The 22,554-nt window shown below is 41.2% G+C and overlaps 1 protein-coding gene across 6 annotated transcripts in view; it reads left to right on the top strand.

The window, feature by feature from the left end:
- Positions 1 to 22,554, top strand: part of Kif16b (kinesin family member 16B) — a 289,898-nt gene that overhangs the window by 135,845 nt on the left and 131,499 nt on the right. For all 6 annotated transcript variants that reach the window (XM_052183773.1, XM_052183772.1, XM_052183768.1 and 3 more), the window contains 5 exons: positions 2,605 to 2,724; positions 3,572 to 3,623; positions 5,251 to 5,388; positions 19,750 to 19,832; positions 21,116 to 21,204. In XM_052183773.1, the coding sequence (XP_052039733.1) occupies positions 2,605 to 2,724; positions 3,572 to 3,623; positions 5,251 to 5,388; positions 19,750 to 19,832; positions 21,116 to 21,204 (482 nt within the window). The remainder of the gene's footprint in view (positions 1 to 2,604; positions 2,725 to 3,571; positions 3,624 to 5,250; positions 5,389 to 19,749; positions 19,833 to 21,115; positions 21,205 to 22,554) is intronic.

Below are 22,554 nucleotides of genomic sequence, written 5' to 3'. Positions count from 1 at the left end.
TTCTTTTCTTTTCTTTTTTCTTTTCTTTTTTCTCTTTTCTCTTTTCTTCCCTACTCCCATATGATTTGTGTCCATTGTTTTTGTAAAAAGATAACATATATGTCTCTGGACTTAGAAGTCACTTCCCTTTTCCTTTTCCTGTCTATGGCAGAACCAGTTCATCCCCTTGGAGCCTCATTCCTGATGCAACACTATCACCTGGTTCAGAGACCAGACTTTCCAGTGGAACATTATTTTATAGATGGAACTTAGTGATTAAGTTCTCCTCTATAATATATATCTTTAAAAAAATTATGTATCTCACTTCAGTTGAAATTTCAACATCACTAGGAAAGACATAGATCCTACCAACCCAAGAGGTAGAAATAGGGCTTGTTTTGTGTAGAGTGTTCATTTCAGTCATGATTTGCAAGAGTCTTGGCATCATAAATCAAGGTTACTGAATCTCCAGACCTCAGAGCCCGAGGTTCCCAGCCATAGAATGAGAGCTTGGTTGATAAGAGGAGTAATTGAAGAACAATGATATGCATCATTTCTCTTTCTAGAATCTTAACTTATGTGTTGGCCATTTCTCTGCATATCTATTTAATGGTTCTTAAATTAAATTGCTTTCTTCCAAGTGGTGATTTTTATGTGTCTCTCTCTTTTTTTAATACCCATGTTTCTGGGTCCTTTCATTCTGTAATTCTCTTATGTGACTTCAGGTCTCCAAGTGTGCATTTGAAACCTAAAGGTCTACAGAAGGAAGTTCCTAGGGACTCCCCACTCTTCATGCCCTGCCCCTGAACTTAGCAGGGACTCCTTTGTGTTTAGTGTTTACATTTTGCCTTAACACTGCTTAAGAGGTTCAGAATCTTGGCTTAGAAATGCTAAGTAGTATGTTGTTTGCCAGACTAAATGGCACCAGAGCAATGGCAGATAATGCTGTAGCCCCTATGGATGCAGAAGCACCATCATTGATGAAGTCCTACAGTTGAGCTGGCCAGCCAGTTTGGGAACCACAGGAGGCAGTGGCAAGAAACTAGTGTAGGGTAGGAGCAGATGAGGCCAAGCTGTACTTTTAAAGCATTATAAAGACTTGAGCATGTCTCAGCAACAGTAGAGGACATTTAAAATCTTTGAGCAGCATTGTCTGCTCTGACATCTCTCTGGCTATTGAAGTATAAATTTAATTGATGGTTTGGGTGATTGTAGCAATCCAGGTGAAAGGTATTGATGACTTAGGGTTGGCCAGAATAGTTCAGGGGTTTGAGTAGTGACTTAGGGTGTATTTTGATGGAAGACTCAACACTATAGATATAGAATGTAGAGAAAGAAGGGATGCATTGTTGTAGGTTTTTGTCTGAGTAATAATAAGGGAGATTGGTGTTTGCTGATATGGGTGGATAGTCTACAGGTTTGAAGGCTTTTTGTTTGTTTTCTAATATGTTAAATTTGAGCTAAAAATCTATTATTTCTCTAAAGATACTGTGCTAGGCAGGTATAAGTATGTATGTATGGAATTTAAGAGAGAGGTATGTCCTATCAATTTTAACTGAAGAGTCCTCAGTATGTGAATGGCTGGTAAATCAGAGTGAGATTTATTATTCAGGGAGTGAATGTGAGTAGAGTCCTAGATTGACAGCCTCCATAGGTGGTTTCAAAAGAGTGGCAAGGAGGAATTTTGAAAGTGCAGGGAAATTTGGTGTAGGTATATATCTCTCAGGGCTCTGCTGGACTGAGGGAGTTGTGGTTTGTGTAGTTACTTTTCTGTTACTGGATGAAGCACCATGACTAAGACGGATTGTAGAGGGAAGGGTTTATTTTGACTTACAGTTCAGAGGAATAAGAATCCATCATGGTGAGGAGATGTGACAGCATAGGGCTTCCATGATGGCAGGAAGCTGAGAGCTCACACCTTCCACAATGAGCAGGAAGAAGGGAGCAAATTAGAAGTGATAAGAGCCTGGTCTCATTGACATACTTCCTTCAGCAAGGCTATACTACTTAAACCTTCTAAAACAGAGCCACTAACAGGGGATCAAGACTGTGGTGGGCATTTCCCGTTTAAACCACGCCCATGGGCAGAGTGGGAAGAACTGTTAGAGGTGTGTATATGTGGGAGAGATCTGAATTCCTGGGAAGATGATATAAGATGTGGAGAGTATCGCTGATGCAGAGATGCAGAGATACAGAGATGCAGAACTTAGTGGAAGAACTGCTATCTCAGAAGCATGCTCAGTATGTCCTGGTGACCAGAGAAAAGGATTGGCAATTAAAGTGACTTCAAGCTATTAAGAAAGTGCAGGATCTGAAGAAGGGAGAAAGGTTACTTTATAAAGAGTGATTGTAAAGTCTTTGCTAAGGAAGATGGGCCTTGAGATTGACTTTGAAAAGGTTATATATATCAAGCTAAGAGTTTAATTCATTTTATGTTGAACATTTTATATGTTCCAAATTCACTTTGCCTATTGCCTGCCAGGTTTTAAAGTCCATTTTTCTTTCTGTTTTTTTTTTTTTTAAATAGGAAATAAAATATTACTTTCTTCAAATATCTAAAGACACCTAATATGAAGTTGACTTTCCCCAAAATAATCTTTTTGTTCTCTCTCCTCTTGATTTCAGGAGCAAACCCTAGCCCTCAGGAAAGAGGGCATTGGTGTGGTTCTGGACTCTGAGCTGCCGCACCTGATTGGCATTGATGATGACCTTCTGAGTACCGGAATCATCTTGTATCACTTGAAGGTAGAAACTGCTTAAGTGGAACATTCTAATTTTGTTTCCAGATTTCCCCTTATATTCTAGCAGGGTTTATTATAATACTTTATGACCATGAATACAACTATTAAATTAAAGCATATACAACAAATCCCTGAGCCTTTGGGGATTTTCTCCAGTTCACTGGGATTCAGTGGTATTTGAAGTTCCTGTGTAGATGGCATTCTGAAGTTATATGATGAGTCATCCATTTTGGCTTCTTTTCTGTGGAATCATAAAAGGAAGATAAGGAAAAAAGGTAGAAAAACTGAGGAAGGAGCAAGAACCCAGAACTGCGACTTGCTATGTGTACAGTTGCTGGTTCTATCATAATTATTATATGATATTTTAATATGATATTATATTATAATTATTATATGATACCTTCTCCTTAGACAGTCAGCCTTGGGTCTGAACAGTTGCCACTGTTCTAGAGGTCAGAGTTCCTTGTCAGTTATCAAGGGTTGCCTCTGTGACCTCAGTTTTAATGACTTGACTTGACTTGAGTTTTGTGGCCTCTCATGTCATACATCTTTGGACACAATGAAGCCCTTGTCCACTGATCTGAATCATCCTTGAAATGGCCTGCCCTGAGCTGACTGACTGTAAGAGCTTTCATTTTTTGAGCACTCTGCCTTTGCAGTGGTGCTGGTACTTAGCAGACCATAGAGGATGCAACTTGAGTGTTCACTGAGCTCACTGAGACCATTGTGTGCTGGAGACCTTGCTCTTTCTTGTGGCTCGGCAGGTAGAATGAGTCAAGACAGGATGAGAAGTGGAGCAGCAGGATGTCCTCCTGTACTTACTAATGGGTATTCTTGAATTTCCTCCTCAGGAAGGTCAGACTTACGTTGGCAGAGAAGATGCTTCAACAGAGCAAGATATTGGTGAGACTATCAGTGAACAGTTACAGCAGTTTTACAAACCATAGATAATGAACAATCTTCTTTTCCCTGATTGATGTTGATATAAGAGAAAATGTTGAACGCTTAGTATATGTGTGCATAATTTTGACTACCACCCAATTGAATGGCAAGGATGGTTAATCGAGTGAACAAAAGTGACGTATGGCCTCTTTCTGCCACCCCATGTACATTCTTTACCCTGCTAGTAAAGTTATTTAAATCACTCTACACCTGTCACTCTGTATTGCCACCATGATTGATGGAAATAAGCCAGCAATTGATATAGGATCCTAAATCCTTGAAAAGGCAGGATATAGAGAGTCCTCTACACAAAGGCAATGGCAAAGTATGAGACCACATGCAGGGCACACATCAGAAGTCATGACTTCCTGGGTGTCCTACAGTCTTCACAGGCATACAGATAGCAGCAGGTCAGCCTGAGCCGATGGCAGCCCGCACAGTGTTCTGAGTGTCTCTTAGACAGATCTGTGGGTGGAGAAGGTGGTATGAATTGGTGTCTATGTGGAGAGTGGCACAGTGCCGATTGGGGGAAGAATTACACCAGTTCAAGATAAGTATAGAGTTCCTGGTGAGGAACCTGATTTCTATCAAGTATATGCTAATGAGCCACTCTGTGTACTTTTAGTGTTATTAGAAATGGGGAGAGCCAAAAACAATTCCAGAAGCCCCCAGACTCAAGTACTTTTAAGTCTGTCTTGGCATCAGACCCCTTGTTTGAATTATGCATTTGGTTATGGGAGTAGCCAGTTAGTGAGGACAATGATCTCTGACCAGAGACATCCATTGTTGCAGTCTGCAGAGAATATGAGAGCTACTCCCAAGAAACTGGTTTAATCGAGAGGCATTCATATCTGCTATTGGCCAGATGGTCATACCTAATCAGATAACCTTCAGTGAGTGGCTGCTTTTAGAGGACTCAGAGTCTGCATAGGCTGTGGCAGTGGGCACCCCAGAAGCCTCTTGAAGCTCCTGGGATGGTGTTTCTCACCCTTCCTAATGCAGTGACCTTTCATTGTTCCTTACATTGTGGTGAGCCCCAACCATAAAATTTTTATTGCTACTTCATAATTATTTTTGCTACTGTTATGAATAGCAAGGTAATTATCTGTGCTTTCCAAAGGGGTGGAAACCCACAGGTTGAGAACTACTGTCTTAGGACCTCCTGGGGGCCATGTCATGCCTCTGTTTTCTGTTTCTTGGAAGCATTATCTGTAAATGTGGAGGTATTCATGGGTCGTAAGCTGTCGTTCTTGTGTCTTCTGCTGGCTGGTACAAGTTTGTAAGTATTGAGCAGAGGTTCTCTGTTAAACCACTAGTCAACTGTGTTGTCCTTTGGGAAGAATACACTGCCTGCAAGAACTTACTTTGTTACAGGCAGATAGTCAGACCCTTTGAGGTGACCATTAGTGGTCATTTGTCTCTGCCACTCGATGTTAGAGACTCACAGATTAGAATTTTCTCACTAAAAAGATATGTTACAGCATTTCTATGGAAAATAAAAGGTGTGGAAAATGGAATAAGTAGGTGGGAATCATCATAGCATATACCAAAGTGGAGCCTAACTCTCGTCTTTGTTTTTCTCTCCTAGTCCTTCATGGCCTTGACTTGGAAAGTGAGCATTGTGTCTTTGAGAATGCTGGGGGAACAGTGACTCTGATACCTCTGAGTGGGTCCCAGTGCTCTGTGAATGGTGTTCAGATTATGGATGCCACACAGCTGAATCAAGGTATCTGGTTCTGCTTTTCAGAGATCTTTGTGTATACGGAGAAAGCAAGCTGGAACTGTGAAGCATGTGTGCTTTACTGATTAGGGCCCCAGAGGGTAGAGCCTGTTTCTTCATTATGTCTCCTGTCCTGCTGGAAGGCTGCTTTATAACGCCACTCTCTGTTGAATTAAACATCACATAGTTAGGAATATTTACAGTTGTTATGAAGATTAACGATTAGAGGGTTTTTAAAGTTAGAGTACCTTTTACAAGTAAAAATTTAATACAATGATTTCTTTTAATACTTTTATTTATAATGTTTATGTCCTAATGAGTAGTTACAATTATATGCAAAACAGCTGTAGTATAAAAATTTGTGCAGAACTTAATCATAGAGCTATGTTAAAGTAACTACTACATGTCAGCCTAATTTTTCCTATGAAACTAAGTTGTTAAGTGAAAAGAAGGTTTGGTTCCTTGGTTTTAGGCCTGTGGTGAACTAAACTCTTTACTTCATGGCCAGGGAACAGAAGGGAAGAGGGACGTGCACTAGAACTCTCTGAAGACCTTTTAGAAGACTCAACCTCTTTTTCTTTTTTCATATTTTTTAGACTCCACCTCTTAAAGGTCCCAACTGTTGCAAACTCAGGAGACAACACTGAGCACGTGGCCCCTGGGGGACTTTTGGGGTTCAGATTATGACACTGTACAGTAGTGTCTTAAGTACATCAGTATATATTTCCTCCACCAGTGAGATTCTCCAAGCATCTTCAGTACAGCTATTCAACTAGAAAACTAATGGTTAGCCTCAGACCCCATTCAAGTTTGGCTGCTGTCCCTTGTAGGTCCAGCATTGAGTGTGCATGGCATTGTTGGCCACATCTCTAGTCTTTTCTGTCTGGACCACATCCTTGTTCTTTCTTGGACTCTTAAAACATTAACAAGAGTGCATCAAATATATTGTTGTCTGTCCCTCTATTCAAATATAAGTGTTCTCTGGTCTTTTTCATAATTCATTGGATATCATGCAGTTTCTTTGTTTGCAGGCAGTGCTGAGGTCAGACTTTGTGCATAGTAGCCAAGGGCTCTACCACTGAGTGACTTAGACTCTCAATATGATGCATTTTTACAGTGCAGTATTTTTCTCCTGTCCCTCCCCAGATTTCTGTCTGTCCACTGCTGATGGTGCTCTCTTTGGTTCCTTGGTAAAGGTAGACTAGACCTGCCTCTGCCTTTGCTTTGTGAGGTTCCTTCTCCCCTGGCTTTGGTTTTAGAAAAATGTGTAGGGAAGTTACTCTGATTATCAATGTTTATCCTTTGTCACAGCTTGATTCACTGTTTCAGAAACTATTTTTTTAAATGTTGCTGAATTATTATTCTGTTGGTTTGAAAAAGATAATTTTCTTATTTCTTTTGCATTTGTCAATTGAATTTTTAGTGTAAGGAAAAGCTATTTCTTCTTGTCATGTGTGTCTTCATGTATTTACTTGAGCAGAGTCACATTTTTTTTTTGGCATCATATTTAGTATCTGCTCTGTTTGGATGTTATTTTATTTTGAATGTTCAAATTGTCTCAGATTTAGCCAGTGTAAATTCCTTAAAGGTAGCTTCTATGTCTGTTGGCTTGACATTGCAAACTTTGGCTTACTTTCTGAGGCAAGATATTCTAAACTCACCTTGTACTTTGCTGGAACTGCCCAGTTCTTGAAAGTGCACTACCCGGTGTGCACTCTGCCTAGAACCTAACATTTAACTCTGGGTGATCCTTTTCTTCCTCTGCTGCCCAAGAAGGAAAGATTACTAGTTTACTGAGCTTTCAGAAATTCTTTGTGCAGCTGTAATTATGTTTCTAATTGTTTTGTAGATTGAATGATAAATGTTAATAAATGCCTTATATGAAGCTATTTATTTACTTAGTTACACATATTTGTTTACTTGCCTATTTACTTCTACATAACTGCATAACTCAGTTTAAAATATGCCCGTTTTGAGTAGTTGTCAGATGAAGAACTGAACTTTTGATCTTCTTGTCTATCTCAGATGTGATTTGCTGAGAGAGCCATAGAACTAAATTGACATTGAAGGCTGATTGTAGGACTTGTCTTTCCCTGCAGTGTAAAAGTATATATTTTTTAATTCTCTTGTAATAATTGTCACCTCTGAAGGTTGCTGCCTCCCTTTGCTGACCTAGGCCAAGCTTCTAGTGTCCCTAAAATCTTACATAGGCCTTATCTTCAGCCTCGGAGACTTACTGCTGAATTAGCTCACTCTTTTTGTTCTTTCTGAACTCTGGCTGGCTGGTTCAACTCAGCCGTTATTGTTCAAACTCCTTGCCAAGCTGACTGACTGAATCTGTCTTCTCTCTTGGCCTCTGACTAAATTGCTCTGCTTGGCCTCATACTAACTTTCACAATATGTTCGAATATTCTGGCTGCTTTTCATTTGCTGGCTTATTCTGTCCTCACCTGTGTCTAGCCTATATTCTCTCTGCAACCTGTTAGTCTATAACTGTGCCAGTAAAACTCTCTGCACTGTCACCTCTCCTTCCCGACTTTTCTCCTGTGAGTTGGGTTTATCTTATCTCTGACCCATTCAGTCAGATCTTCCTCTAATTTGTCACTTTGTCTGCCTCACAATTAGAAGTTGCTCTCAAAACATGAATGCTTCCTTCTATAAAACTTGATCTTCATTGTTTGGAATTAAAGGTGCATACTAAGGGTGTGTCTGTATTCCAGATAGAGGGGTTAAAGGTGTGCTAAGGCTGAGCCACACCGCAACTAGGCACAGGTTTTTACAACACAATCTTGGGGTTCTCGGTGAGATCAAATATCCTACAACACTGTGAAGTATCCTTAGTTCTTTTAATATCATGGTACCATGTTGTTCAGATCTGGTGGGCTTGAGTTCTTCTGGCATTCTGCTGAGCTGCCGAACTGCTTGTATTAGAGTATCGTGCACACAGTAGAAATGCCATTAACTAGTGTCAGTGCAGGGGAGTCCTAGATGGCATCAATATCAAGGCATTACATCACAGTAACAAGGAGACAACTTATTTTTCCCCCTTTGCCTTTCTTTCTTTAGTGTATATACTATAGATCTTATCTAAAGTAAAACAGCTTCAGTCTTTCATAATTAAGGATTGAAAGTCTCTCCTCTGGTTTGCTTGATGTTTGAATTTGTCGAAAACTGAAACATGTTTTTAAAATACAAAGTGATGAGACAAATTGGAGGTGTGTGAGTCTGTGTAGTGAAAATAAAAAGAAGTTCAGAGAACTAAACAATCCTCCTTCTAGATCAGCCCTACTGCCAGACAGGAAAGAGGCAGGCTTAGCATTTGTATATGAGGATCATAAGCTAGCTCAATAAAGGTTTAACTTTTCAAAAGCCTATAGTAAAGAGTAAACCAATAATGGATTTCATTAAAAACACAATAAATGGGGAGCAGGACTAAATAAAACACTATTTTTGTACTAGATCCTGTCTTGACTTTTGCCCATGAGGTAACTTTTTAAAAGCAGTTCTATAGAGCACTTCTGCATGTCCTGCTAAGGTAATTTTTGAAAGGTAAGTGCTTTGAATTAACTCTTGGCAACCAAACTTCTTGGAGACACATCTTGGAATAGCTGGACAGCCGCTGTATTAGCACAGAACATTGAAAACAATGATAGCAGACCTTTCATTATCCCACATCACCATTCATGCTTTCACCCTCTCAAACCCGGACTTGCATATGCTGTTAAATCTTTGTGGTCTTCCAAGCTAGGCCTAGGTTCTGTCCATAGCCCTGAAGACCATGAAGACCAACCCACACATGTTGTCCTAAGTTCAGTCTCTGGCTTATGTTCTGGTTACTGGTTTACCATTATTCTTGGCCCGTTGTTTCTTAGTCCTCAGACTTGGCCTCATATGTAAACTGTCATTTGGATCCATGAAGGATATAACAGAAGAAATAGTTTTGTAACCGTTCCCTGCTTTTAGAATGAACGAGATCTAGGACCGAAAACACAGGTGGGTGTCGACCGACATCCCAGTGAAGTCTGACCACATTACCCTGTGTGCCTGCCCCTCGGGTTCATCCTGCGCCACACATACATCCTCCCTTATCCTCATCAGTTCCAAGTTTAGTGCTGAAATTTGGTATTCAGCTGTCTCTTCATTGGTAAATTACTTTCATTTGGAAATGTGCTAGGCTGTGCCATTAAAAAAAGCACAAGTAGTAATTACAACTTCCTTATCTAAATCACTTAACACATGCGAATGCCAACTAATAGATTTGTTTAAATTTAGCAGGTTGTCGCCATTAGGGGCAAGAGTGTTTTCTTCTTTTCAACTTGCATCAATAAACTGTCTTTTCTCATATAGCGTGCCTTCCCAACACACACACACACACACACACACACACACACACACACACACAGAGGAAAGGTTTTCATCAGTTAGCATTGTCATTAACATGGAGCGCATTTGCTAGAACTGTGAGCATGGACTGTGTATTACCTACGACGTGGTATAAGACACCTTTCCCTCCACCTTCACACTCTACTCTTAATGTGCACCCAGAGCTCAGGGCTCCTCACTCTCAGGCTTCCATGTGAACTCCATAAAGTGGAAAGAAGAAATTGCAGTTGTGACCATGATGTCTTATCCATAGACTGCAGCTTTTCTTGGTCTAAACCACAAGTCCTCCAACGCCAGCTGCCATGTGTTTAATAAAAAGTGGCACAATAATCAAGGATGTTGTAATTCAGGAAATAGTTCAGCATTGTCTTGGAATTTCTAGGAAGTAGTCATTGTTATTTGAATTATTGTTTTTTCTACTGTACTATATATTTTTTTAAAACTAGTCACTGTTTTTACATTTGTATCAGTGAACACCTTTGGTCTTCTTGCTGGTCTGTCACATGCATTGAACATTCATCTCTCATTTTAGAAGTGCTACAGAAACTGCATCTAGAAATTCACACTTAGGTGCATTTGAATGTGCTATGCTCCAGTGCCAAAATATATTTGTATCTATTCAACTATCCTGAAAGAGGGAACAGGTGATTGTCTGCAGAGTGGAGCTGAGGAGCCTTTAATAAAATTTTCATCTGCTGGAGGGCTGCTGTGGGCTGTTCAGGGACAAATTAAAAAGGAATTTTAGTGGAACTGAAAAGGAAAATCGATCTTTGAGGGTTGAGTCATGGTATCTAGCTAAGGCTAAGGACCTGTATATGATACAAAGAGCATAAGATACTAGTGTCTGTTCCCTATGGACTCCCCTGTACTGACCTGAGTACTCTTCCTCATGTTAGAAATCTGAAAAATGGGCACATGTCTTATATATGGGCCAATTTAACAGATTTTTGTATGTCAAAGCCTGAGCTATCTTTAAAGAGAGAATGGTTCTCCAAGTGTGTCCCAGACCAGTACCATAGCATTGCTTACTAGATACACAAATTCCTAAACCCTATGCTGTAAAAGATCTGGGGACAAGACCCCTGTGATATAGGTCTTTACATGTAGAAGTAATTGTGATGCATGCTTCTGTGTAGAACAGCTGACTAAACTTATTATGCTGAAATCAGATTCTTGGCACCCTGACTTTGGTAGGAAAGTAACTGTTTACCTATCTCTACTCCTTTCTTGTTTCACCCACCACACCTAATTTTTAGTCTTTCTGATCCTTTCAACATCTTCAGCTTTATGTTGCCTAAGATGGCTGGCTTCACAGTGAGTTTTGTCATGGATTCCTTCATGTTTACCAGCTGGAGTTTGCGGAGCTTCTGAATCCACAGATGTCTGTCTGTCTTTACAGTTGGAAAGTTTGCTGCCACTGATTGTTTAAAAACATTTTCCCTTACTGTGCACACTTCTCTTTCCTTCTTGGCCTCTAATCCCATAAAAATTAGATATTTTAATTAGATATTACATTTCACGGTCTTTTGATGCTCTGATTTGCCATTTTTCGGTTGAGTTTCCTTCCGTGTTTTCGTCCTGCTATGGGGCTCATCCCACAAGGCTTTTGTTTGTTGTGATTCTTGGTAGCAACGTTTAATTTTTCCTTTTAGGCTTTATCTTTTGTTGAAATTTTAATTTTCTGTTTATTTTAAAGTCAAAATACTTGTTCAAACACATTAACTCAAAGTCTTTATCAACATTTTTGTTATCGCAGCAATACCTTACATCAACTGTCTTACCCGCTCATTGGCGTCTTCCTGGTTCATATGGAAACTTTTGAGCACTGCGTTATAGGACAGTGAGTTTCAGTACAATTCTCTGATGGGAAATGGTGATACCCTCTTGCAGCAGGCCTATTCATTCCCTCATTGGATTCCTACCTAAGCTGTATAGGCTGTGGCTGTAGCACCAATGCTGGTTCAGTGTCAAAGCCTTTAAATTGTTCTTCCACATAATAGTCGGTCTACCTGTTAGCTAGCCTGGGACCTGAGCAGATCTCTGCCCCTTAATTCATCTCTCAGGATGAACATGCTCCTAAGGCTATGTGTGCACATGTGGTGGTAAATCTTGGAATTCCTACTGTGTCTCAAATACTTTTTTCTTTGATCCTCCTGTTTCTCTCCTCCTACTGGAAATTGGAGTTTTCTTGATTCCACTCTTTCTTCTACATTGTGTATATATGCAGGGGAAAGGATTTAAAGGACATGGGGAGGGAACATACAGCCAGAGGAGCCTGCTCCACTGTCCTGGGTCCAATAACTCAGAGACCTTCTGCTGCTTCCACTTGCCACCAGCAACCTCCTGGCTTCTTGTCCAGACTAGCAGAGGGTTTCTCCTGGAGTTCTTACTTCATATCAGTAAGAATGTTTGAGTTTCCTCCGAGTCTGGGGCAAGAGTAAAACAGTCATTGTCAGTTTGGTAGCACTTTGACATCCAAACCCACTCTAATCTCCATAGCAGTGTTAAATGCCATGAAGCACTGCTGATGTTAATGACAGTCCTCTATTGTAAGCACTCTTTTCAATGTTTTGTTGTTGTTGTTTTGGATTTTTTTAAATTGAAATCAGCTAAGATTCTAGAATGATTGATTCCTAGTTGAATTATTCCATGCCCAATCTACATTTTCTTTGGGAAGGATCAACCTGCTTCATATGGGGCACTCTGTTTCCCCCATGACATTTTAAAAATAAAAATATTAGTCTGACTCACTCATGCACACTTTTAGGATTTTACTGGAGGGGTGTACTGGTACATCTTGAAAATTTCAAAGCTCTGCACGCAATTCATATGCAGATCATTAAATAATCCTCAATGGTTATTTGACTGGTAATGTCAATAACAAAGACTGAAAATCAGTTTCCATTCTTATCCAGAGGCCCAAAATCTAAGCTTTCAATTTTAATTTTATTGTGAAAAAAAATGAATGGTAAAGTGATTTATCTAAAGCAGGAAGTTACGACTCTATATTTGGAATATGAACACTTATAAGGGACGTGTCAAGGCCAGTGTGGCTCTCTGGTAAGGTGTTACACACAGTTGTTACAATTACAAAAACCTGTGACCTGATAGCATGCTTTGGTAGTGACCCCTGCTATAGTATAGCATTGATGCTCAGTCCTCTCAGTCACGCCCAAGCTGCTCAAGCCACCCTCGGGGCTTATGGGAATGTTGTAGACTCTGCTATCCCCTTTAACCTCTAGTCTTTCCCATCTAACTTCCCAAAGCCATTTTAGAGACAGAATTACTATAATTCCTATACCTTAAGTAATAGTCATTATTAAGAGTGTAAAGTCCTAGAACACACAACTTAATCTCCTCTTATGTATTGGTACATGTTATGGAAGATTAGATTCTCTCATGACCCCAAAGTGGTGCTAACATTGCAATTCATTTCAATGTGAGATTTTTAAGCCATGTTACGTCTCAGAGAACGTCCTTCTGAGCAGTCTCCTTGTGGGAGTGCGCCTGCCCTTTGTTACCCTGGCTGCTGCTCAGCGGCCTTTCAGGGCAGTACGTGGTAGTTAGGAGTCTGGAGATTTGCCCTTCACAGCTCAATGAAACCTCTTCCACTAGTGTCCTTTAGGGGTGCAGCCTCTGTGTGTGTTAGGTGGGGTAGGTAGGGGCAGTTTTTAAATGATTACCGTGTCAAATGAGGAACCCTGAAGCAGAATCCAGGTTTTATTGTCTCAAGCCTCTCAGCTCCTGTTACCTTGGACTGTGCATTTGGAGACCACAAATGTCTCATTTGTTTGTATCAGCTATAACTCAGAACAAGGTCTCTTATACAGCCGCCTCTAAAATGTTCATATGACAGCATTTAATAGAAAGTAAATTCATTTATTTGTGCAGTAGCAGAATTAGAAAAATCTCATTAAAATATAAGGAGGGGTAATTACTTGTCATGTTAACTATTGTCCATATTTTCCCTGGGAATCACTAGAAATACACATATGCTTATTTTTTCAGCTTACTTGAAATACTAAAATAAGAAAATCTCCTGTGAAACCATCATTTGCATCTCTCATTCACAGAGATTCAAATGAAGGAAGCGTTCTATCTACCTTTTTTAAACAAAAGGCTTTGTCTCCCCTTTGGAAATGTCATTTTCCTCTCCATTCCCTTTTAAGACTGTCTGGGATTTGTCTGTCTTTGGATATTTAACAGGCTCTGAAGTAATATTGGAGAAGCTATCATATTTCAGGGAGGTTTAGACATGCTCTCAAAATTAAAAATTAAGTGTATCACAGAAAGTCCATCTGCCATGATTAATCACATTAACCTCAAGCAAGGAGTCATTGACAGTTAAAAAGAACTTAAGGTTGTGAAGGAACCTTAGGAAATTCCCAGTTGATGAAAACACTAAATTCTAAAGAGTTTTTTCCATAATTACTTGGTCCTACCCAGAGACATTGTGTGTGTGTCAGAAGGAGTGTAGGGTGTGTGTGTCAGAGGGAGTGTAGGGTGTGTGTGTCAGAGGGAGTTTAGGGTGCATGTTGGGGGTGGGGTGGAAATGGGTGGAAAGGCCAGAGCTCAGTGTCGGGTGTTTTCTCCTATCTTGTCTCCTTTATTTTTTAAGACAAGGTCTCTCAGTGAACCTGGGGATTAGTGATCTGGCCCCAGTCTAGCTTCCTTCTTACCGTCCTTCTGCTAGGGAGAGAAGTCCCGCACCAGCCTTGGATGTTTACATGGGTGCTGGGGATCCAAGCTCAGGCCTCCTGCCTACACAGCAGTCAGTTTACACACTGACCAATATCCTCAGCCGTCGTTGACCATTGCATCGATAGCCAGTCTCACTGTCTGTGCGCCACCCATCATCCCATGCTTTCTCCTTAGCTGGAATTGCTTTCTAAGTATATTCTCAAGTTTCCTTTTAAGTCAAAACTATGTCACTGAACCCATTTCACCCTTTGTTTATTCACATACTATATGTGTGATCTAGGTCCAAAGGGCTACCAGTGAGATTTCCAAGTTTCTGTGTCCTGAAACAAAACTGGATGCATGGACAGTGGTAAAAATAGAGACTGTTAAAGACAAAGGCATTTTTAGAGGTGGAAGAGGATACAGGTAGAGAACCAGAATTGATCTGAGACCCAAAAGTTCCATAGCCTGTCAAGACCCTTCTTAGATCATTTACTTTCTCAGGCACCCGTGCCCTGAGCTCTGTTCTGGCACACATAGTCCTGGTTAGGCACAGGAGGTCCCAGAGAGTCTATCTCTGGGTTGCATGTTAATCTTCATGCCTCTTTTTATAACCTGATTTTCCTGCCACAGAGGTCTGTAAGGCCCTGTGTGTACTCGGCAGATATGAATCCTTACATCTCCTTGTCTCCTTGTTACAGCTCTTTAGACAGCACCCACTGGTAATTTCTAGTGTCCATTTTAGCCCCTCTTGAAGCACTCTGAACTGGTAATTCCCCCTCATCTCCTGCTTTCTTCTATTTATTTTAAGAGTCCAATCTCCCTCCCCTCCCCTACCTTTCCCTTCCCTCTTCTCCCCTCCCCCCTTCCCTTTACCTTCTCTACTTGTGTGCATGTTTGTATGTGTGTACATAGAAAGGCACTAGGTAGACACAAATATACATCTATCTATCTATCTATCTATCCATCTATCTATCATCTATCTATCTATCATCTATCTATCTATCTATCTATCTATCTATCTATCTATCTATCTATTAAAACAACTTTCCTCCAGGTCTCTCCTCCTCTCCCCTTCCTTTTCCTCTTCTGTTTGTTTCTCTCGCAGTGGCATTCCCACATCAGTGGCTTGAGTCAGTAGAGAAAACTCTAAGATAGTATGATGGTTTGAAAGAAAATAGCCCCCATAGCACTTTAGGAGGTATGGCCTTGTTAGAGGAAATGTGACACTGGGGGCAGGCTTCAAGGTAGGTAGGTAGGTAGGTAGGTAGGTAGGTAGATAGATAGATAGATAGATAGATAGATAGATAGATAGATAGAATATAGATATTGTATGTTCATGTGCCTATTGCCTTTCCATGTGTGCATGAGCATATGTGCACATGCACATACACACATGCATGTACATACACACATGGATGGAATGTGCGCTCATACATTTCTGCAAGCATACACATATCTGCACATATCATGAGCTCTAGGCTTTTCTTCTAGAGCATCAGACTTGTGTGTTTTTAATTTACTAAAGATGTTTTAACTTCATTATTCTAAAACTAACTGATCAAGCCAGGCGGTGGTGGTGCACGCCTGTAATGCCAGCACTCTGGGAGGCAGAGGCAGGCGGATTTCTGAGTTTGAGGCCAGCCTGGTCTACAGAGTGAGTTCCAGGACAACCAGGGCTACACAGAGAAACCCTGTCTCGAAAAAACCAAATCCAAAAAAAAAACTAACTGATCTTCTGATCTAATCTATCTAATCTACCACATTATTATGGTTCCTTTCCCAGTGCTATGAGTCTATGTGTCTAGCTCTCTAACTGGTTAGTCAGTCTACATGCTAGAGGTTTCCTCCTCAGTGTCTCTGCCTGGATGTGCCCCTTGTTGAATTCTATTGCTTTTATCTCCTAAATGGCTTCCAGATTCTTTGCTCTTCTCCCACATTGACTCTCCCAGAGGCACCTTCCTCCAGACTCCTGAAGTTCATCTCTGTTGCTTTCTAGCTTTGTCATTCTGTCAACTGCAAAAGTGATCTTTCTGAAGCACACATCTCTTCATGTTTTGTAGTGTTTTTCTGCCACATCTGTGTAAGACAGATGGCTTTCCCACTCTCTACTGTAAGACCAAGGGGTCCTTTCCCTCTACTCTCAAGCGTTATTATGTACAGTGATATCCCTTATTCCCTCTGTCATATCCACATGCCTGTCTGCCAGTCTCTAGCCGTCTTCTCTTCTCTCTTTTCCTGCTGAGAGACAAACAGAAATTTGTATTTGACTACTCCTAGATATGGTGGTGGGGAAGGTTTATTGTAGATAATAGGGAGAACATAGCTAGAAGTAGAGACATCTGAGAGAGTCCAGAGTGAACAGAACTCTGAGCCTGGCCATGTGAAGAGAGTGGAGACAGGAGAGGGGAGAGCTAAGAGACCAAAATCTGGGCATAACTAAAATGGCTGGATTATATAGGGAAGAGCCTCTTGGGAAAGGGCAGCCCAGCCCCCGGGCTGTAGAGTTCAGCCTAGGTGGAGGGTTTGCCAACTGTGCCCTATAACTGGTAGGGACTGAGCAATGCTGGGAGAATCTGGAGGTCAGGTCTTGCTATGCTATGTTAAAAAGGCTCCTTGTTAGCCCCTTGTCTTTGGAAACTAACATCCACTATAAAACCTTTATATATGTTTCTCCCAAACTCATCTTTTGCATGTTTTTTAATTGATTAAGGTTTGATACTGGGTATGAAATCTAGGGCCTGGTGCCTGGCAGCCAAGCCCTTTACCAATAAAATACTATGCCCCATGCCATCGAAGGTTGTCTCATCAGTGCTTCCCTCAAGGACCTCTTTCCTTTCTGCAACCTGGATCCTTACCTTTGTGGGAAGCTTTTCACTCCTTTACCCTCTCTGTTTACTATATATGCTCTGAAAGGCAAGGCATATGTTAGCTCTTCCCAATTCTGTATTCATTGTGTTTATCATGGCGACTACATACAGGAAGTCTTCGCTAAGTATTTGTTGGCTACACTAATTAACACAACTATCATATAAGCGTGGCGCATATTTTTGATTCAGTGTTTCTTGAATGAAAGTGAACAGTAGATGGAAGTAGATGAAACAGCTGTTAATGGAGTCCATTGTACAGGTCAGGCACTTGACACACAGCTAAATGGAAGTAATGACTTATCATGGATAGTTTTGCTCTCGTTCATAAGTATGGAAAGGGCTTTTAACTGCATGCAAATAACATAGGTAGCTGGTTTATTTTCGGTGACTTAATGTGAGTTGAAGTGATGTCTCTGAGATACTATTCTATTTTTCCATTAGCATATTTTAACAATTTTCAACTTGCTTGGCTAAGCATTTGATTAACAGAAGGGAAAAAAAGAAGTGGGATAACACCTGGAATTTGATAACCTTATTAATCTCTAATGTAACTTAAGCATATTAAATTTACGTACTTCCTAGACATGACTGATTATAGGTTGACTTTCTATAAGAGACGCATCTCTCAGACTTAGCAGTAGAAGGGCAGAAAACGCCTTTCTTAATTACAGTAGTGGTGCCTTTCCTTACATAGCAGAGACACAGGTGTCAGTTTATATTAAGAGGAGAGATTGTTAGTGAGGAAAATATCTACTGCCTTTGTGAGTATCCTAACACTGTCTTCTCTTCATGTTGACTCCATTACATGTGAAATAATGACTTCCACTGAACCCAACTCTTCAGGTTCTCCCAGTGTCTTTGTCTAAACCAGTCAGTGGTTAACTGTATGGATTTTAAATACCTCTGACATCTGTAAGACAATGCACTGAGGTAGGTGGCAGCAGAAGCAGTGTAGGCAGATCCTGGCAAAAGCTCCAGAGTATGTATATGTCTAGCTTTGTGTCATGACCTATGAGGTCCAGGCAAAGACCACACCCAAGCAAGTGGCTGTTGTTTGTGCTCAGCTGTCAGCAGCTCCAGCAGTTGTGCCTAGGAACATTAAGTTCAGACTATCCTCTCAATACACTGTGCCTTCTGAGGTTTCAAGGGAAGTTAGAAAGATACCTGAGTTTTTATGAAAAGTTTTAAGTTTTTAACTATTCACAATTAGTATTTTTTTTTTGAAATTTTCTGTGGGGAACACAAAAGTGTATGTTGGCCTTTATCACTGTCCTCTAGACTGTGAACTCTGGTTGGTCTTCTCACAGCGCTCCAGGTCCACACAGGATGATTGCTGTTTCAGGCACCGTTTGTATGGACTGGGCTTGAATTTTATGTTCTGAACAGAGTTAGCTACTCTCCCTTCTGTAGCTCAAGCTTTTCCAGTTATAGATACCCCATGGCCCTGCTTTTTTCTGTCCCCTGGATATCCAGTGGAACTAACCTTGGTCTTTTGTGCAGAAGTCTGCTTCTAGCTACTCCAATCTCTGCTTGGTACTTTATTGATAGACTGAGCACAGCCATTGCTCTTGATGGCCTACTCCAGAGCATGAGCCTTGTCTTTGTCAGGGTAGAGACTGAATACTATGTTCTGTCATAAGGTAACATAATTGTACCAGCATGGACAGGATCACGGGATGGTGAGTCTGTGTGTAACATTGCTTTTCTTAATTGCTTTTGAGGCCAGGGAGCTTACTGCCTTCCATGGCTGATATGGACAAGTCTGACTTTAGAAACTATTTGCTTATTTGAGGTGACCCCTCTTTCTAGGCTTGGCCATTCTTGAACATCGGCCTTCACTTCTCTTGTCCCCTGAACACTTGGTACTGAATGAAGACTCTGCTCCAGGATCCTTTCTTGAGCATCTAAAACAGACATTTGCATTTTTACAGGGTTTCTGACAGGAAGCAGCATAGTCCCCTGATTCCAGCAGGTTTTAACAGTAGGAATTTGTTCTCTGCCAGCTCTATTGTATTTCTTATAAAACTGCTTTTCTTTGAGTATCTGCTTCTGTAAGCATTAATAAACATTTTCTATGCTCATAATCACAAGTTTTGCTTGATGTTAAACGTCTTTAGAGTCATGGGGGATTTTTTTCTTCCAAACAATCACAAGTATAATTATCTGCATATTAAGTTTAAAATCTCATAATAGATTATAATGCTTAGAGTCATCACTTCTGCTTAGGTTGTTGTGAATATCATGATGCCCAAACAAAATTACATGCAGGTTTAAAATTAGCTCCCACTGATTAGCCTTTGAGACTGAAGCCTCTCATCCTTTTCTAATGTAGTGGAAGGAGAATCCCATGCTCTGCTGTTGCCAGCTGACGACACTGCCTACCACTGATGTAGTATTTTCTTCCATCTATTGCTGCTGTTCTTGTGTATTCTAGGTGCTGTGATACTCTTGGGAAGAACCAACATGTTCCGATTTAACCATCCGAAGGAAGCTGCCAAGCTTAGGGAGAAGAGGAAGGTGAGGGCTTTGGGGCTGGTCTAGGTTGGGCATGGGTATCCTCCTCGGTCTACTATGTTACCTTCTGAGACGAAAGCCTCTAACAGGGAAGTCCTGTAACAGCTCAGTTCCAGGCCCTTTACTTCCTGACCAGTGATGGAATAGGAGAACCAGCGAGTGGAACCCAGGGCACACAAGAAACAGCTATTCCTTCTAGACTCTTCTTTCTAGTGTGCACATCCCCAGAGGAGCCGGGCTTTGTGCGGCATTAAGCGAGCAGTGACTCATCTACCAGAATCATGGAACTAAATCACTCTTATTTTAAGTCAACCACAGTAAATTGGGTTTTTCCCCTGGGTAGCAGGCCAAGTCGGGGACATAGGACCATTGAAAGAGACAGACAGCCTTGGTTGGATGGGGCCATTCAGAGGTCTCATAGTGCTTGATGATGTAGGAAGGCTGAAGCCCACAGAAAGAGAGGAACATTGAATGAGAAGGAAAGAAATCTATACTACGTCCTCTCCTTAGACTCCTGAAGACAGGAGGAACTAGAGTTTGCATCTTCTTGAGCTAGGACCTATGCTGAACTTAAGCCAAGATTGTGTTTTATCTCCAATTTACAGCTGAATAGAGTAGGAAAATGGACCAAGATAAGCTGTCTATAACACACCCTTAGGGCTGGTGGGCAACCTGGCCACAGCCCTGAACTGCTAGCCTGAGACCTATGTTCTAACTACCAAGTGACCTAGCACCTTATGTCACTCTTACTGTAAGGGCTTTGACTGTCAGGACCTTTGATAAAAAATGAGAACAGGGCTATACTCCTCAGCCTAATACAGGGCTAGTGATCTAGCCAGTAAACCTTCTTGCCCTTCCTGCCCAGGGCCACTCTAGATAGTTTGTTTTGGACATGGTTCCAGAGAGGTATAGGGGAAGTATGTTTGCTAGGAACTTTCATTGGAAGCAAATAGAGCACTTCTTCCCTTTTTGGCCTCTCCTCACCTTTATCACCCTTTATCTCTGTCACTCTGGAACGTAGATAGCAAAAGAGGTGTAATTCTAGCTTCTAATTAAACTTTAGTGCAGTGTGGCTAGGAGGCTTTCTGAGTTAGGGGATGCCTGATGAATTTCCATTGTTAAGTGTTTTCTGGTGTATACAGGCCCAGCTATCCCTCATCTGCCAGATATTAAGCATTCACATGAGTATGTGCATCTCATTGCCTGTCACTAGCAGAAGGCAATGAATGCTAGCATTGGCCTCCTCATAGCCACCAAGGTAACCACTGTGCTCTGTCTGCTGTTAGAGTGGCCTGCTGTCCTCCTTCAGCTTGTCTATGACCGACCTCTCAAAGTCCTGTGAGAACCTGTCTGCAGTCATGTTGTATAACCCCGGGTAAGTGGACAGCAACATCTCTTTCCTGTGATTAGCACTGTGATAGTATTTATGATGCCAACTACATTATAGTCAATTGATGGTAATAAAACTTGGGCAAGGGCACCTCCTCAGCATATCAACCACAGTCATTTTCCAAGCTCCTTTCTAGCTGGTGCTATATGTACATAATTGTACTTAGTTATAATCACAGTATAAATGGGATTATACTCTGAGTTTTTTTGCTTAACAACATAATAAGCATTAGCAAAGATGGTTACAAGCTTCATTATCATTTTCATAACTGTCTAATATTTTAAGTTGGCACTTTGATTACCCAGTGCATGATCCCTTTGGCTTAAATGCTTTTATCTTGTTTTATAAATTATCTGTAATAACAGAGGTGGCCTTGATTTTAGGGCATCCTATAACCCAGGGAATTATCTTTACTACATTCAGACATTAGGAAATAGCTGAAGACACAAATGGAAGTGTTTGAAATGGGCTTAGCAGCTGGGTGACCTTGAGTTGTCAGCGTAAGTGCTCAAGTCATTGGTGACTTAGTCAGTGAGATGGCAGTGATAATGAAAACATCTGGAAACAGGGAGCCAGATGAAATACTTTTGGGTATTCCCCAGTTCTGAAGTTTCAGAAGTTCATGTTTCCTACCAAGAGAATCTCACATAAAATCATAGAGCTGAATGAGTGATGTGAGAGTGGCAGATGTCTCTGGAGCTATTCTTCACTTAGCATTATTCTGTGGCTGGCCTTGTACCAAGTCCCTCCCATCCTCTCAGTTCTCAGAATCACAGTAGCTTGGTTTACATGTGGGGAAACTGTGCATGTGCTTGGGAGTTAGAGTTGTGGTGGTGTCCAGGTCTGTCTGACTCCCCATCCCTTCTCTTAGCTCATCAGTCCTACACTGCTCCATTTGGGGGCCCTATCCCATGGCCATGGCCTGTTACAGACCATGGGTCTGTCTCGGGATAACCAGGATTCTTTGGTCCAGGAAGACACAGGTCCGGCGGAAAATGACAAGCTGACATGACCACAGAGGTGGTTTGAAATCTGAATGTATTTTCTGGTATCTCCCAAAGTCCAGTCAAGTTAACATCTCAAACTAAGCATCATATACATCTGTAAAAGGCTAGCTAGGCTTTTTCGGGCAATACAGGGTGTTTACCCAAAGTCCAGGGCCCATGTGACTAAACTGCTTCTTCATCTTGGTCTCGATGTCGCACGGGCCCAGGAGCTGAAGAAGGATGGTTCCTAGCCTCCTGGCAAAAATGGCGGCATTGTAGAGCTTGGGAAGCTGTCTGGTTCGAGCTGTCTTTCTAGAGTACTTCTGCCTAGTCTGTCTACTTTCTTCTC

The sequence above is a fragment of the Apodemus sylvaticus genome, chromosome 5, assembly GCF_947179515.1.
Source record: "Apodemus sylvaticus chromosome 5, mApoSyl1.1, whole genome shotgun sequence".
Classification (NCBI taxonomy): domain Eukaryota; kingdom Metazoa; phylum Chordata; class Mammalia; order Rodentia; family Muridae; genus Apodemus; species Apodemus sylvaticus.
Note: the sequence above shows the minus strand (reverse complement) of the source record. Positions and strands in the feature narration are given on the sequence as shown.